The sequence below is a fragment of the Hemibagrus wyckioides genome, linkage group LG22, assembly GCF_019097595.1.
Source record: "Hemibagrus wyckioides isolate EC202008001 linkage group LG22, SWU_Hwy_1.0, whole genome shotgun sequence".
NCBI lineage: Eukaryota > Metazoa > Chordata > Actinopteri > Siluriformes > Bagridae > Hemibagrus > Hemibagrus wyckioides.
Window position 1 is genome coordinate 758,983 of NC_080731.1, and position 16,758 is coordinate 775,740.

A 16,758-nucleotide genomic window follows, 5' to 3' on the forward strand; every position below is an offset into this window, starting at 1 on the left:
TTTTCTCTCTCTCTCCCTCCCTCCTGGTAGATGGCTGAGTTCCTATTTTTGCCGCTGACCCTGCCAGTAGTTCAGACAGCGTCTAGTGTGCGTATCTGATTAATTGGTTCTGCGCCTCGTTTTGCACCGACGGCTAATGAAATCACGTAGGAATTAAGCCGTTAAGGGGCCAAACATTTCTCCTTGGCTCATCTTAACAAGCCTGGAAAGCAGCAGTGCTACACACACACACACACACACACACACACACATCTCTCCCGAGCCGTGCCAGCAGCAGCTTGCATCCAAGATGTTCAAAAAAGGCCGAGAGACTGAATTTAATCAGGGGAAAAACCAGAGTTGGATGGAAGTGTACAAGATCCAAGGGTTGAGACGAAGGGAGGAAGGGAGGAAGGGAGGAAGGGAGGGAACCGAGGGAGTGTGGGCTGAATTTAACAAGCGGGGAACCTCGTAGATTTAAAGGCGCTGCTAAAAATTTATGGAAGTGCATTTGGAACAAGGCCACCGTGAACAGCTTGGCCAGCCGAGCCTAATAATCCCCACGCAATTTTTCACCCAATATTTTATCAATAAAAAAGCGGTTAAAGAAGCCACGGCGGACGCCATCTGGAACCGCCGCTTCGTTCCCTGAATCCCGCCGTCGTTAAAACACTTCTTGGCAGCCATGTGCAGATGAGAGAGAGAGAGAATGAGAGAGAAAGAAGGAGAGAGAGTAAATCTTCAGATGCTTTCCTGTTCAAAAAAACGTGTACTCCATCATCATCATCATCATCATCAGGTGCAGGATCAGGATCAGCAGAATTTCACTGCAGGGCCGGATCCAGGGTTACAGCTCCATGTTATTTGTTTATTTATTTATTTATTTATTTTTCCCCGCACTCCCACATGCGCTCCCGCAGGCCGTCACGGTCCGGCTTTCACCGCGCGCCGAGGGCTCTCCAGGGTTCACATCTGCCACAAAGCCGGTCACTTACATGTCGCTGTTTGGCTCTAGTGACCGTTCCAGCATCCAGCATAAACTCTTAAAAATACAGAGGAAAAAAAAACACAGATCGACTTTCCGTTTATGCAAATCCTCCTTCTTCATCCAGCACGTTTTTACACATGGAGCTACACAGAGCTCCTCCACATGACCCTGCTGCTTCCTCCGGGTTCTCCAGTTTCCTCCGGTGTGTGTGTGTGTGTATTCCTGTGATAGACTCCGTGTTGTCTGAGCAGGAGAAAGTGCAGTGAATGAATCTGTTCTTCTTTCGGCCGTATTTTATTTAGGAAGTCTTCCCGTTATCCCGAGACGTTCCTAGCACACTCATTTATAAACTAATCCCCCGTTCCCGGGAAAACTGCACACACTTTCTGTCCTTTCCTACTGGCCTACTATGCCAGCGCTAGCTGTGCACGCGGGTTAATGCGGTGGGATTACGAGGGGCTCGGCACTTGCGGCGGCGTCTCCCCTAAAGCCTCCGAGGCACGTCACACTCGTTTACTCGTTTGGCAGCCGTCCCTCCATCCATCGCGGCATATTCCGTCTGTCAGGGCCATGTGTTAGCGCTCTTCAGAGCCTCCGCCAGCTGCCTCTCGATGACTGCAGCGGGATTGCGCTAATGAAGTCAAATTAATTTAATCGAGGCCCCGTCTAACCTACCCGCTCTGCCAGCAGGGAGGGGAATTTTTATGCCAGCGCTCCAAAAAAAGAAATGGAAAAAAAAATTTCTGTCAGAACTCATAAAGTGCACACGCTGGCTCGAGAACTAGCGAGACGCTAGCAGACGACTAGCGGCTAAATTACACTTAAAGGAGCTGTGGTGTGTTAAGGTTCCTCAGAAGGGCTGTAAAAAATCCCCAGAGACCCCATTTTCCTGAGAAGCGAACAGACTTCCCAAGTCATTAAAAACTGCTAAAAAGAGAGAATGGGAGCGCTAAATGAGCGCTGGTGGCTAGCTAGCACGGTTACGAGCGGCTTCCCGTCTCCCCGCGTGACTCCAGACCCGCTCCAAACTTTTATGTGCGCCTCTTTGATAGGAGTATTATGATTATTTTTTCCCCCGCTAATCCGCCGAGCCCCGCACCTTTCCCCTCGCTGGAACGGATCAAAGCCGGTGCTTTTTTAACTCCATCTCCGGATAATTGGAAGCAGACGTGTGTTTTGGCGCTCGCTTTTCCTGCGTTTGTCCTCCGGGGTCTCTCGCTTTTTTCTCTTTTCTTTTCTTTTTTCTTTTCAATTCATCACCCCCACAGAAACAAAACGGCACGAGCCGAGGCGCCGAGCCTCCTAGAGCGCCACGGTTTTATCTCCGGGCGACTTCGCGACTCGCGCTAGTAACACAGAGCTAGAGCTAGCACCGATGGGCTCAGTTTACCTCATCGTGTGTAAGAGAGTTCCGGAAAAATTGACATAAAGAGGAGCAGCCTGTAACAGTCAATGCTAATTTGCGTGATAGCTGTAACGCCAACCTCAGTGCTAACTGATAGCAACAAACTACAGTGTACACATTACAGTGAACTGTGTGTGTGTGTTTCAGCACTTCATCAATGCGAATTTGAACATTAGCCTATTTACTGTAATGCTAATTTGAGCGTTAGCCTGTTTACTCTAATTCTAGTTTGAGTGTTACCCTGTTTACTATAATGCTAGTTCAAGTGTTTGCCTGTAATGCTAGTTTAGGTCTTAGACTGTTTACTATAATGTTAGTTTAAGTGTTAGACTTTTTACTGTAATGATTATTTGAGCATTAGCCTGTTTCCTATACTGCTAATCTGCATTTAAAGTGTTTATTGCTACTTTGCAGTTAGAGTGTTTGCTATAATTCTAATTTGTTATTAGTGTTTAATATAATGCTAATTTGCATTTAGAGTGTTTACTCTGATGCTAGTTTGCGGTTAGAATGTTTACTACAGCGCTAGTTCGAGCGTTAGCCTGAAAATCTTACAAGCATGATGACGGCTCATTGAAGGCTTTGACTATTTTGGATGCTAACCAGACCAAACGGAAAGCTAATCTGGATTTGATTTCATAGTGCTGCAGTTAACTTCAAAAGAGACTCAAAGAAAAAAAAAGAAAAAAAAGAAAGGAGGGTAAAACGTCTGGCTGGAGTAAAGAGCGCTAATAAATTAGGGATAAAAGCACTTCCACATTACCTCAGAGCCATTAAATCCAACATGGCCGCCGTGTACTTCCAATCATCTACACGTTCTTCAGGACTCTTCACGAAAAGCGCCGCGCTCTCCAGGGGAACATTACCGCAAACGGCTCGGGTTAACTTAATAGCAACCATACGGCGCTTTATAACTGTTCCTGATTGTCTGTGGCATTTTGTTGGAACGCCGTGTCGAGCTCCTGGATCGCGCTCTGGAAAACATCAAGCGGAATGCTGGCTAGCAGTTAGCGCTGACCCGTGTCTGTTGAATAAAAGACGTTTTAAGCGTTTACATTTTCGCAATACTCGAGTATGACACGCAGATGGGACCGAGCACTACACACACACACACACACACACACACACACACAGACGAATGTTTTCTTTAGCCGACAACATCTGCATCCAATGTGCACTTTTATAGCTAGCTGATGTGGAAAAAAATGTTTATAGCGTTTGGCAAACGATCCAAAACAGTGTTCCGTGTTTCTAACAAAAGCCAAGAGAAAAAAAAACAAACACAAACCAGCGCTGTGACTTTAAATCCAAAACACACGTTACACGTTAGCGTCAGGCTATTAGCGTCAACCTTTATCAAATTACTCATTAAACATGAGGTCACTTCCGGGAGCAGCACACTAACGGAAGAGACAGTTCTAGCATGAATAGCAGAGATTTAGTATGCTAGTTAAACATGTAATGCTAATCAGGTGAACAGTGCACTTTAGCATTACTGACTATAACACACACTAAGCCTGCGTACTATACTGCTAATTTGCCGCTAGCCTATTATCTATAACACAAATTTGCTGTTAGCCTGTCATCTATAGTGCTAATTTGCAGTTAGCCTGTTATCTATAATGCTAATTAGCTGTTAGCCTGTTATCTATAATGCTAATTTGCAGTTAGCCTGTTATCTATATAGCTAATTTGCAGTTAGCTTGTTTGCCCTTTCTCAGTCTGAATGAACGGTTAGCATCTATCGGCTACGTTTCCAGGCGTAAGAGATATGTATGGTCCCCAGTCTCATGTAGGTGTCCAGCAACCGCATTCCGTGTTTAGCATACGGTGAGGAGATGATTATAAACATGAGGTCATGCTAACGGCTGCCTTTTTATGAATCCTCATTCAGTAGGCAGAATCAGAAATGTAAACAGTTCCATCTGTAGGATTAAACTCAGCCTGTGAGGATTTTCCTCTTTGGATGCTTAGAACCAACGCTGAGCATGCTAACATGCTAACAATATTTCAGAGCTTGAGCTAATATGGAGCTTTTTAGTTGGATGTTTGTGAGGACTGCTTGCATATGAAACTTTTCTCTACTGCTCTAAACAATCCTGATTAGCAACATACACTACTCACAAAAAGTTAAGGATATTTGGCTTTTGGGTGAAATTTATGGAAAATGTAAGTTCACACTACAGTGATATTATATCATGAAAGTAGGACATTTAAGTAGAAGCTGCAATGGTGATTTCTTCATCTCAAACAATTTATTGAAACAAAATCCAACAACAGTGGTGGGTATACCACAACAAAAAATCTCAATGTCTCAATAATCTGTCATGTGCCCTTGACCATCAATTACAGCTTGACCACGACGTCTCATGCTGTTCACGAGTCGACTTATTGTCTGCTGAGGCATGGCATTCCACTCTTCTTGAAGGGCGGCCCTCAGGTCATTGAGGTTCTGGGGTGCAGGGTTACGAGCCTCTACACGGCGACTCGGCTGATCCCAGAGGTTTTCTATGGGATTCGGGTCTGGAGAAAGTGCAGGTCACTCCATTTGAGGTACCCCAGCCTCCAGCAGCCGTTCCCTAATGATGCTCCTCGATGAGCTGGAGCATTGTCGTCCATGAAGATGAAATTAGGCCTGTGTTGTTCATACAGGGGCACAATGACTGGATGAATGATGTTATTCAGGTAGTATTGGCTTGTCACTGTACCATTCACAAGATGTAGGTCAGTTCTGTATTGAGTGGACACACCTGCCCAGACTGTAACCACCACCACCACAACAGTGGCTGATGCATAGCGCTCTCCTTGACGTCTCCAACATCGTTGGGTCCATCATTTCTGCTCAACGTGAATCGACTTTCATCAGAGAACAGCCCTGAGGCCCACCGGTCCCTCGTCCAGTGTAAATGCTCCCTGGCCCGATGCCTGTGCCTGGGGGTGTGGTCAGGTACCCTTGCAGGTCGTCTAGCACGCAGACCACACTGATGTAAACGGTTTCGAATGGTCTGACGTGACACTTGGGTTCCTCTCACCTCCCTTAAATGTGCCTGGAGTTGAGTGACATTCATTATCCGGTTCCGCAGGGCACTGTTCACAATGAAGCGGTCATCAATGTGGGATGTGGCCAAAGGACGTCCACTTCTATGCCTTTCTGTGACTCTTCCAGTCTCTCTGTATCTCTGTCCCAACCTGCTGATGACACTCTGTGACACTCTAAGCTCAGTGGCCACTTCCCTCTGAGAACATCCTGTTTGAAGCCTCACAATGGTGAGGTTCTGTTGATCAGTTGTTAGGTGTGGTCTTGGTCTCATGATGTCAAAATGTGAACAGCATGATGAAGAGGACTGTTTAAATACCAATTCTAATGGAACCAGAAAATTTATTGGTGGATTCATGGATCAAACACCAGTTGTGAATTTTGCCGTTAAGCACCTTGTTAGAGAACAGCAAGTTCTGCAGAAAGTACTGAAACACTGAACAGTTGGACATGTGCATTCAGAAGTGTAGAGAAGGTCAAATTAAGTTCCCCTGGAAAGGTTATAGTGCATTTTAGGTGCATCCTGAAATTTCACCTGAAAGCCCAATATCCTTAATTTTTTGTGAGTAGTGTATATCAGTTACTCAAGTTAGCGTTATAGATAACAGGCTAACTGCAAGTTAGTGCTATAAATAACAGGCTAGCTATTGATTCATGACTAAAAATATACAGAAACATGAGGGAAAGCTAAAAGCTAACACTTAGTTATTTTAATCCATGGTATGTTTTAATGGCCCCACCCTGGTTTGGCTCCACCCCTTATATTAATATTCCCCACCCCTCTAACACTCCTGCCCATCTGAAGCACCTGGTCAGTCTCCTCTCATGTCCCCCCTGTTGTGCTGGACCCACCCCTCTAATGACCATGCCCCTTAAACAGCCCCTCCTTCTCAAAGTCCTGGTAGTGCACTAGAAGGAAGTGAGCTGCTAACGTTACTCTCCAGAACATGTTGAATGTTTCACACTCGTTTATTCTCAGACTAAAACAAACAGAAATTCTAGACGTTATTCAGACGAAACATCAGCGAGCCGAACCAAAACTAATATTTTATCGTGTCACGGTTAAACGGAACACTTCAAAATGAGTTTCCCTAAAGACACGCCTTCTGATTTACACTCTGTAGGGAAAACACGGCTGCTTTCAGGAACTAGTGCTAATAAATTATGGATACAAACAATAAGAATAAACACACTTCATGTGCAGACGCTGACAAAATGTCTCGCGTTAACCGCCGTGGAGACGGAGACCTTCTGGACACGTCCTCCAAACACAACACAACACAAACACAACAACACAAACACAACAACACAAACACAACAACACAACACAAACACGACGCACACACTAAAGTCACGACCTGGACCTGGAAAACTGACAAAACATGATTTCTGTAAACAAACAGACAAAAAAACAGCAAATGTCTCGCAGATACACTTTATAAAGTTCAGAAATGTGCGCTAGCTTCCCTCACGACAGAGTGGAGGACACAGAATGCTAGCAAAACATCAGCAAAATTAGCCTCGTGTAAAAAAGCTGAGCCACAAGAAAACAGAGAGGACATGAAAAAGAAATTAGCATTAAACAAGTAAACAAACAAGTAAACAAACTAAAACACAGACTAGCATTCTAACACTGACTAGCGTTACAGTAAACGCTCTAAACACTGACTAGCATTACAGGAAACACTCTAAAAACTGACTAGCGTTACGGTAAAGATTCTAAACACAGACTAGCGTTACAGTCAACTAGCATTATAGTGCTTTATAGCAGTCTATGTAGCATTATAGTAAAGAGACTAAAACAAAAAGATGGGATGGATAGCGAGATAAAGTAAGGGATAAAGGACTAGCTGGAGGAGTAGAGCAGTGATGGAGAGACGGAGGGAGGGATGAAAGGAGGGGAAGTCTTGGGCTCATAGTGTGATTTGGAACACAGCCATGTGGGAGTGGCGTGTGAGCATTAAGGTGCGAGCGGCGTGTCCGTGTTGAGGCTCACGTCGCGTGTGTCACTTCTAATTTCACGGCATTCCCGGAGCCGAATCCCGGGCCGATGGCGGGATATTGCGGATAAATTGGTTGGGAATGAAAGGCGGCACGGCGGAGCGCTCTTCCCCAGGTGCGCTTAATCTAATTTGATTAAAGAGATGAGGACGGATGATGGCCGTGTGGAAACATCACACCGCTTCATCTTCACCTCCATAAAGAAACTATTACAGCCCTGTCAGCTCCGCCCACACGGGGGGAGGGGAGGGGTGTTTATTACTCACGCTCTGGGGGGTGAGGGGGGGATTACACATCATTAACTCCCACAGAATCGGAGAGAGAGAGAGAGAGAGAAACAGAGACAGAGAGAGTGATGGGTAAAACAGAAAGAAAGAAAACTAGCTTTACAGTAAACACTACACAAATTAGCATTAGATTAAGCACGCTAATGCTGAACTAGCATTAGAGTTGAAGGCTAATCATGAATGAGTGTTCAGTAAACTAGCTAATGCTGAACTAGCATTGTAGTAAACACTACACACCTTAGCGTTATAGCACACAGACTAATCACAACATAGCTTTACAGTAAACGTGCTAATGGTAAAACTGCACTATACTAAACACTCTACTAGCATTTAAGTAACACAATCCTGTTAGTGTTATTGTGAGTGTTAAGGAGGAGTCAGTGAGGTGATTTGGGACACGCCCCTCTCTGTGGTATAGTGATGGATGTGTAGTTTGTGTTTTTTTCCTGCTGCTGTTTTTCTCGCGTTGTTGCTGAAGCAGTTTTATGTAAAGGAGCTGAAGGTGTGCAGGTGCAGCGATGGCGAGTGGAACGTGTGTGTGTTCACGTGTTCAAGTGTGTTTAACGCTGACGGATAAGCGGACATTGTTCTTCTGACACACCTGCTTGCTCTGCTATATGAGGAGACATGATACAGGAATCCTGCACTCTGATTGGTGGAATTCTCTCTAACAGCAGCTCCTAATTGTTTCCATAGCAACAGCTCCTTCACCTGGACTTTGTGTGGACACTGTAAAGGCTAAGATGCTAACTGAGCTAACATATGATTGTGGTGTTAGGAAATGATGTGGAAAACCACAAACTTAGCAAAAAAAAACATTAACAAAAATTTGGCTAATTAGCCAACACGTAGCTTTAAGTAAAACACCAAGCAGACATACAGGCAAGTGAATGGGACGGAACCGTAACATTAGTGTTTGAGAAGGAGCACTTGCTGGTGCTAAATTCTAGAATTCTGTTTGTGACACAGCCTTAAAAGATAACTCTAGCTAATGATGAAAGCTAAGATTTGGTGCTAAGCCTTAAGATGCTTCCACTTGAGTAAGAGCACTTGGTTTGGGATGAAAGATGTCTAAGATGGCCACCACTTCAATAAGAACACGAATCAGACTTAAACCGTGGTGTCTGGTTTGGGACGGAACCTTAGCATTCTAACAAGAACTCTAACTAATGGGACACAGCCTTAAGATGGCTGGCACTCTATGTTAGCTTTCAATTTTTAAAAATAAATTCTGTCTGTTTGAGATGAAACCTTTATAACGATCGCAGTTCTAACCAGAACACTAGTTAGTGATGAACTCTTACATCTAGGACAGAGCCGTAAATTGGTCAACATTCCACTAGGAACACTAACTAGGGGATTGATTCTAACAGATGGTTTGGGACAGAGCCTTAAACAGTGAACTAGCTTTAAAAGTGATTTGGGACATGCCTCCTCATCACAGCTCTACTGAGAAGCTAACAAAATCCTGAAAATGTTATTATTATTCGCTTTTATTCCTGCAGAAACAGAAGGAGGAAATAAAGGAACTTGACTTCTCTCTCGTCAACCTGAAACACTTTAGCAGGGAGAGAGATAAAAGCCTACTGGCTAGCAGGCAAGCTAGTGCTAATGCAATTGATGAGCAAACTGGGAGCTAAGCTTACAGGAGATTAGCGGCGCTATCGGCTTCGTTTAGCGGTGAGTAATTACTTAACGAAGGGGAATTAATGCTCGCGAGATAGACGTGACAGAGATGCAGTTCAGGAGGAAAACATGGCGATAACGGCTAGTTTACATTTCCAGCGATAATCACGCACACACACACACACACACACACACATTGTTAATGCCACACAAACTACAGTGAGAGGAAATACACTCAGTAAAGCCAAAGCATCTTCTAACTAGTCATAAATTCTACCCATGTATGAAGTACGAATATGCAAATCAGGACACACCCCCATGTCCTCCTGCAACCCTGAACATCCCTGAAGTTCCTGAAGAGCAGATCATCATCACCCTTATATTTGCATATCAGACATGACTGGATTGAAGCAGTGGGGTTTGTCTTGTGACATCAGAGTCTGAGCTCATGCTTAAGCCCCGCCCCCAGATGAGTTCTATAGAGGGATGAAGAGAAGGTCTCGGATTTAAACGGAACGATCAGAGCTCCTGAGTGACGGTGGGAGGAGCTGGAGGAGCTCAGGTGTACTTCCAGTTCATACCACAGAGAAGACCATCAAACATCAACACACACAAAATGTTATAACACAAAAACCCACAACTGTCTGTCTGTAAACTCTACCTGTCTCTCTCTCTACCTGTCTCTCTCTACACCCTCACTCTGCTTCTGTCTCTCTTTCTGACTGACAGACTATCTCTAGCTGTCTCTCTCTCACTCAGTATCTCTGTCTCTCTCTCAATCTGTCTGACTGACTGTCTCTCTCTCTACACCTCTCTCTTTCTCTCTCTGACTGACTGTCTCTCTCTCTACACCTCTCTCTTTCTCTCTCTGACTGACTGTCTCTCTCTCTACACCTCTCTCTTTCTCTCTCTGACTGACTGTCTCTATCTACACCTCTCTCTCTCTCTCTCTCTCTCTCTCTCTCTCTCTCTAACTTTCTCCTATTACTCCTCTGTCTACCCCTCTATCTGTCTCCATCCATTCCTATCATTCTCTTCTTCTCTCTATTCCACCCCTCTTTTTTCTCTTTCTCTTTCATTCATCTCTCTTTCTATCTTTATTTCTCCACTCCCACTCTCCCTCTCTTTTCTTCTCTCTCTCTGTCTGTCTCTCTGTCTGTCTCACTCTCTCGTTGTCTAACACCCGCTCTACACGATGCAAATGAGCAATAGCAGCAAGAGGAAAACAGTCTCTCTCTCTCTCTCTCTCTCTCTCTCTCTCACACACACACACACACGTGAATAAGAAACAGAGTCGTACCTTGTCGTCGATGTCACTCTCACTGTCACACTAAAAGAGAGGAGAAGAAGAGAGAGAATTATTCATGTGCTCCTGGCTGTGGAGCTCATTATCAGAGCAGGTTGGTGCTCTCCATGTTGAAGTTCTCCATATCAGGGTTCTCCGTCTCTCTGAATGGAAGGAATGAAGAGAGCATTCAAAACCCATCAAAATATAATAATCCCTGCCTCAATTTCAGTTTCTTATTCTGCTGAAAAAGAGGAACACATCACAGCATCCTGAGATCCACAAGCTCCACCCCGTGCCATTCTAAGATCTACATGCTACTTCCCATGGCCACCTGAGATCTACAAGCTCCTCCCCCTGCCATCCCAAGATCTACAAGCTCCACCCCCTGCCATCCTGAGATCTATAAGCTCCTTCCCCTGGCCTCCTGATATCTACAAGCTCCACCCCCTGCCACCCTGAGATCTACAAGCTCCTCCCCATGGGCACCTGAGATCTACAAGCCCGACCCCCTGGCTTCCTGAGATCTACAGGCTCCTCCCCCTGCCATTCTGAGATCTACAAGCTCCTCCTCCTGTCATCCTGAGATCTATAAGCTCCACCGCCTGCCATCCTGATATCAGGAGCTCCTCCTGTCATCCTGAGATCTACAAGCTCCTCCCCATGCCATCCTGAGATCTACAAGCTCCACCACCCGCCCATAATGAGATCTACAAGCTCCACCCCCTGCCATCCTGAGATCTACAAGCTCCACCACCCGCCCATAATGAGATCTACAAGCTCCACCCCCTGCCATCCTGAGATCTACAAGCTCCACCCCCTGCCATTCTGAGGTCTACAGGCTCCTCCACCTGCCATCTTGACATGTACAAGCTCCTCCCCACTCTTACATCAATGAGCCATACATTTGCACGTTTGCCATTTTGCCTCTCCACACATAAACGGACTCTAGTTATGTGTATGCAAATGAGCAGTTATGAATATGCAAATGAGTCTCAGCAGGCATTTGCACTTTAAAGGAGCTGGCAAAGGGCTCGAGTGTGTTGCTCACCATGGGATTTTACATTCAAATGCCTCTAAGGCCTCACTTGCAGCCTCGAGACGACTGTGTGTGTGTGTGTGTGTGTGTGTGTGTGTGTGTGTGTACACGTCCCTGTTATCCTACCTTCTAAAAACACAGCTGCTTAAGTGTACAGAGACGCACTGGAGTGTAACATGTTCTCAGATCGGCCTGTCTGTCAGTGTGAAGGCATGGAGTGTTTTGACACACCTGTGTGTGTGTGTGTGTGTGTGTGTGTGTGGGCTCAGAATCAGTATTCTGGGTTCAGTCAGGTCATTAAGACAAGAATAGACAGATGACAGATGAGAGGGTTGAGGATTAACCAGCTGTCAATCAAACTTCTCTTTCAGAGAGAACACACACACACACACAGAAATACACATACACAGTGCTGTTGAGTTCTGGACTCTGAATGGTGGATCAGGTGTTGATTAATTCTTTCTAACAGCAGCTTTGACTGAAGCACAGGTTTATATTAATGCAGTGAGAGTGATACACACACACACACAGAGTGACACACACACTGAGAGACTGACACACACACACATACACACAGAGTGAGAGTGACACACACACACACACACACAGAGTGAGAGTGACACACACAGTGAGAGTGACAGAAACACACACACACAGTGAGAGTGACACACACACACACAGAGTGAGAGTGACACACACAGTGAGAGTGACAGAAACACACACACACAGTGAGAGTGACACACACACACACAGTGAGAGTGACACACACACACACACACACAGTGAGAGTGACACACACACACAGTGAGAGTGACACACACACACAGTGAGAGTGACACACACACACAGTGAGAGTGACACACACACACAGAGTGAGAGTGACACACAGTGAGAGTGACAGAAACACACACACACAGTGAGAGTGACACACACACACACACAGTGAGAGTGACACACACACACACACACACACACAGTGAGAGTGACACACACACACAGTGAGAGTGACACACACACACACACAGTGAGAGTGACACACACACACACACAGTGAGAGTGACACACACACACACACACACACAGTGAGAGTGACACACACACACAGTGAGAGTGACACACACACAGAGTGAGAGTGACACACAGTGAGAGTGACAAACACACACACAGTGAGAGTGACACACACACACACAGTGAGAGTGACACACACACACCCACAGTGAGAGTGACACACACACAGAGTGAGAGTGACACACAGTGAGAGTGACAAACACACACACAGTGAGAGTGACACACACACACACACACAGTGAGAGTGACACACACACACACAGTGAGAGTGACACACACACACACACAGTGAGAGTGACACACACACACAGTGAGAGTGACACACACACACAGAGTGAGAGTGACACACACACACAGAGTGAGAGTGACACACACACACAGAGTGAGAGTGACACACACACACACAGTGAGAGTGACACACACACACACAGTGAGAGTGACACACACACACACAGTGAGAGTGACACACACACACACAGTGAGAGTGACACACACACACAGAGTGAGAGTGACACACACACACAGAGTGAGAGTGACACACACACACACAGTGAGAGTGACACACACACACACAGTGAGAGTGACACACACACACACAGTGAGAGTGACACACACACACACAGTGAGAGTGACACACACACACAGAGTGAGAGTGACACACACACACACAGTGAGAGTGACACACACACACACACACACACACACACACACAGTGAGAGTGACACACACACACACACACACACACACACACAGTGAGAGTGACACACACACACACACACACACACACACACACACACACACAGTGAGAGTGACACACACACACACACACACACACACAGTGAGAGTGACACACACACACACAGTGAGAGTGACACACACACACACAGTGAGAGTGACACACACACACACACACAGTGAGAGTGACACACACACAGTGAGAGTGACACACACACACAGAGTGAGAGTGACACACACACACACACACACAGTGAGAGTGACAGAAACACACACACACAGTGAGAGTGACACACACACACACAGTGAGAGTGACACACACACACACACACACACAGTGAGAGTGACACACACACACACACACACACAGTGAGAGTGACACACACACACACACACACAGTGAGAGTGACACACACACACACACACACACAGTGAGAGTGACACACACACACACACACACACACACACAGTGAGAGTGACACACACACACACAGTGAGAGTGACACACACACACACACACACACACACACAGTGAGAGTGACACACACACACACACACACAGTGAGAGTGACACACACACACACACACACAGTGAGAGTGACACACACACACACACAGTGAGAGTGACACACACACACACACAGTGAGAGTGACACACACACACACACAGTGAGAGTGACACACACACACACACACACACACAGTGAGAGTGACACACACACACACACACAGTGAGAGTGACACACACACACACACACAGTGAGAGTGACACACACACACACACACACACAGTGAGAGTGACACACACACACACACACAGTGAGAGTGACACACACACACACACAGTGAGAGTGACACACACACACACACAGTGAGAGTGACACACACACACACACACAGTGAGAGTGACACACACACACACACACACAGTGAGAGTGACACACACACACACACACACACAGTGAGAGTGACACACACACACACACAGTGAGAGTGACACACACACACACACACACAGTGAGAGTGACACACACACACACACACACACAGTGAGAGTGACACACACACACACACACAGTGAGAGTGACACACACACACACACACACACACACACAGTGAGAGTGACACACACACACACACACAGTGAGAGTGACACACACACACACACACAGTGAGAGTGACACACACACACACACACACAGTGAGAGTGACACACACACACACACACACACAGTGAGAGTGACACACACACACACACACAGTGAGAGTGACACACACACACACACAGTGAGAGTGACACACACACACACACACAGTGAGAGTGACACACACACACACACACACACACAGTGAGAGTGACACACACACACACACACAGCACAAATACTGATGGCTGTGTGAAAATATGCAACGCTGCATGTCGACACGCGTCACCATATCTCTCACTGCTGTTGCTGTGGCAACGGGGGAGCTGTGACATCACAAGAAATGAGCACACACATACACACACACACACACATCACACACGAGTGAGAAACACAGGACACGTGTGTTTATATCATTATTAATATTCCTCCATGTCATTAAATCATTAGCTCTGGGTGTTTAGCGTACTCTAACACTCACTAATGTCTGCATTATTAGCCAACGCTAACATCAACTAGTACAACAGGAACACAACGCTAACCAACACTGATTTACATACAGCATTAACCTGCATGCTAACAACTATATCTCACTATTTAAACACACACACACACACACACACAGTATGTTAGAGCCAGTGTGTGTAACTGAAAAGCCCTGAGGCCCAATCTGTTCCTCACTGAACTACATCAGTGTGTGTGTGTGTGTGTGTGTGTGTGTGTGTGTGTGTGTGTGTGTGTAAAGAGAGAGAGAGAGTCAGAGAGAAAGTGTGTGTGTGTGTGTTGGACGCTGAGGCCAGTGGGAGACATGCACAAAGTCCATCACTCTCTCTCTGTCTGTCTCACACACACACACACACACACACACATATTCTCTCTCTCTCTCTTTCTTCCCCTTTCTTTCTTTATTCTCTCTTTCTCTTATTTTCCCACTGTCCCATTTCTATCTCTCTCTTGTTCTCCATTCCTTTATGCCTCTTTTATTCTATCCATATTTTTATTTCTCTCCTCTACCCAGTACACGACACTAATAAACACAAGAACACCTGCAAATAAAACACAAGATGAGAATAAAATAATCTTTTTCCTTCTCTTGTCTCTTGTTTTGATCTACCTCACAACGCTCTCTCTATCCCTCTCCCTCTCTCTCTCTCTCTCTCAGGTGTGACAGGAAGTCAGTGCTCTACAGCGATACACACTTAACAGGTGATATTCCCATATTCATATTCAAATCATATGCAAATCAGATGCAAATAGGATAAAGGTGTTTTTTTTATCAGAGACTGAAGTTATCTCTAATTATAAAACACAAGAAAGAAAATCGAGGAATGAATGATGGAACACACACACACACACACACACACACACACACAGACACACACACAGACAGAGAGAGACAGACAGAAACAGAGAGAGAGATTTGTAGCAGCATCCTCGGGCGCTGAATAATTTACATCAGTCGAGGGAAAAGAGCAACACAGAAAACACCGAGAGTGTTTGAAGGCAAACACACACACACACACACACACACACACACACACTCACACACACACACACACACACACACACTCACACACACACACACACACACTCTCACACACACACACACACACACACTCACACACACACACCAAAAGCATTTCCCATCCTCCACTTTACTTCTCTGAAGCCCAACAGAAAGGTAGACAAAGGGAGCAGTGTTCTTCTCTTTCCTTTAGATTTATTTGTTTGTTTATTTATTTATGAATTAACTGTTTTGTTTGTTTACATGAAATGGAACCTAAAAAAAGTTATAGAATTTTCCCTTGACGTACATAGAAGAAACCTCACTCACTTCATTCCAACTCATATTGATGATGTCACAACACACATCACATCCAACCAATCAGCAGCTCCCATTTAACACTCACACACATACACACACACACACACACCCTCAGATACACAGACACACATACAGTCACACACACACACACATACACACACACACCCTCAGATACACAGACACACATACAGTCACACAGACACACACACACACCCTCAGAAACACAGACACACATACAGTCACACACACACACACACACATACACACACACACCCTCAGATACACAGACACACATACAGTCACACAGACACACACACACACCCTCAGAAACACAGACA

At 45.5% G+C, this 16,758-nt stretch overlaps 1 protein-coding gene across 7 annotated transcripts in view; it reads right to left on the bottom strand.

The window, feature by feature from the left end:
- The window catches only part of fbrsl1 (fibrosin-like 1), a 287,491-nt gene that overhangs the window by 107,926 nt on the left and 162,807 nt on the right, over positions 1–16,758 (bottom strand). For all 7 annotated transcript variants that reach the window (XM_058374974.1, XM_058374971.1, XM_058374977.1 and 4 more), the window contains one exon: positions 10,624–10,653. In XM_058374974.1, the coding sequence (XP_058230957.1) occupies positions 10,624–10,653 (30 nt within the window). The remainder of the gene's footprint in view (positions 1–10,623; positions 10,654–16,758) is intronic.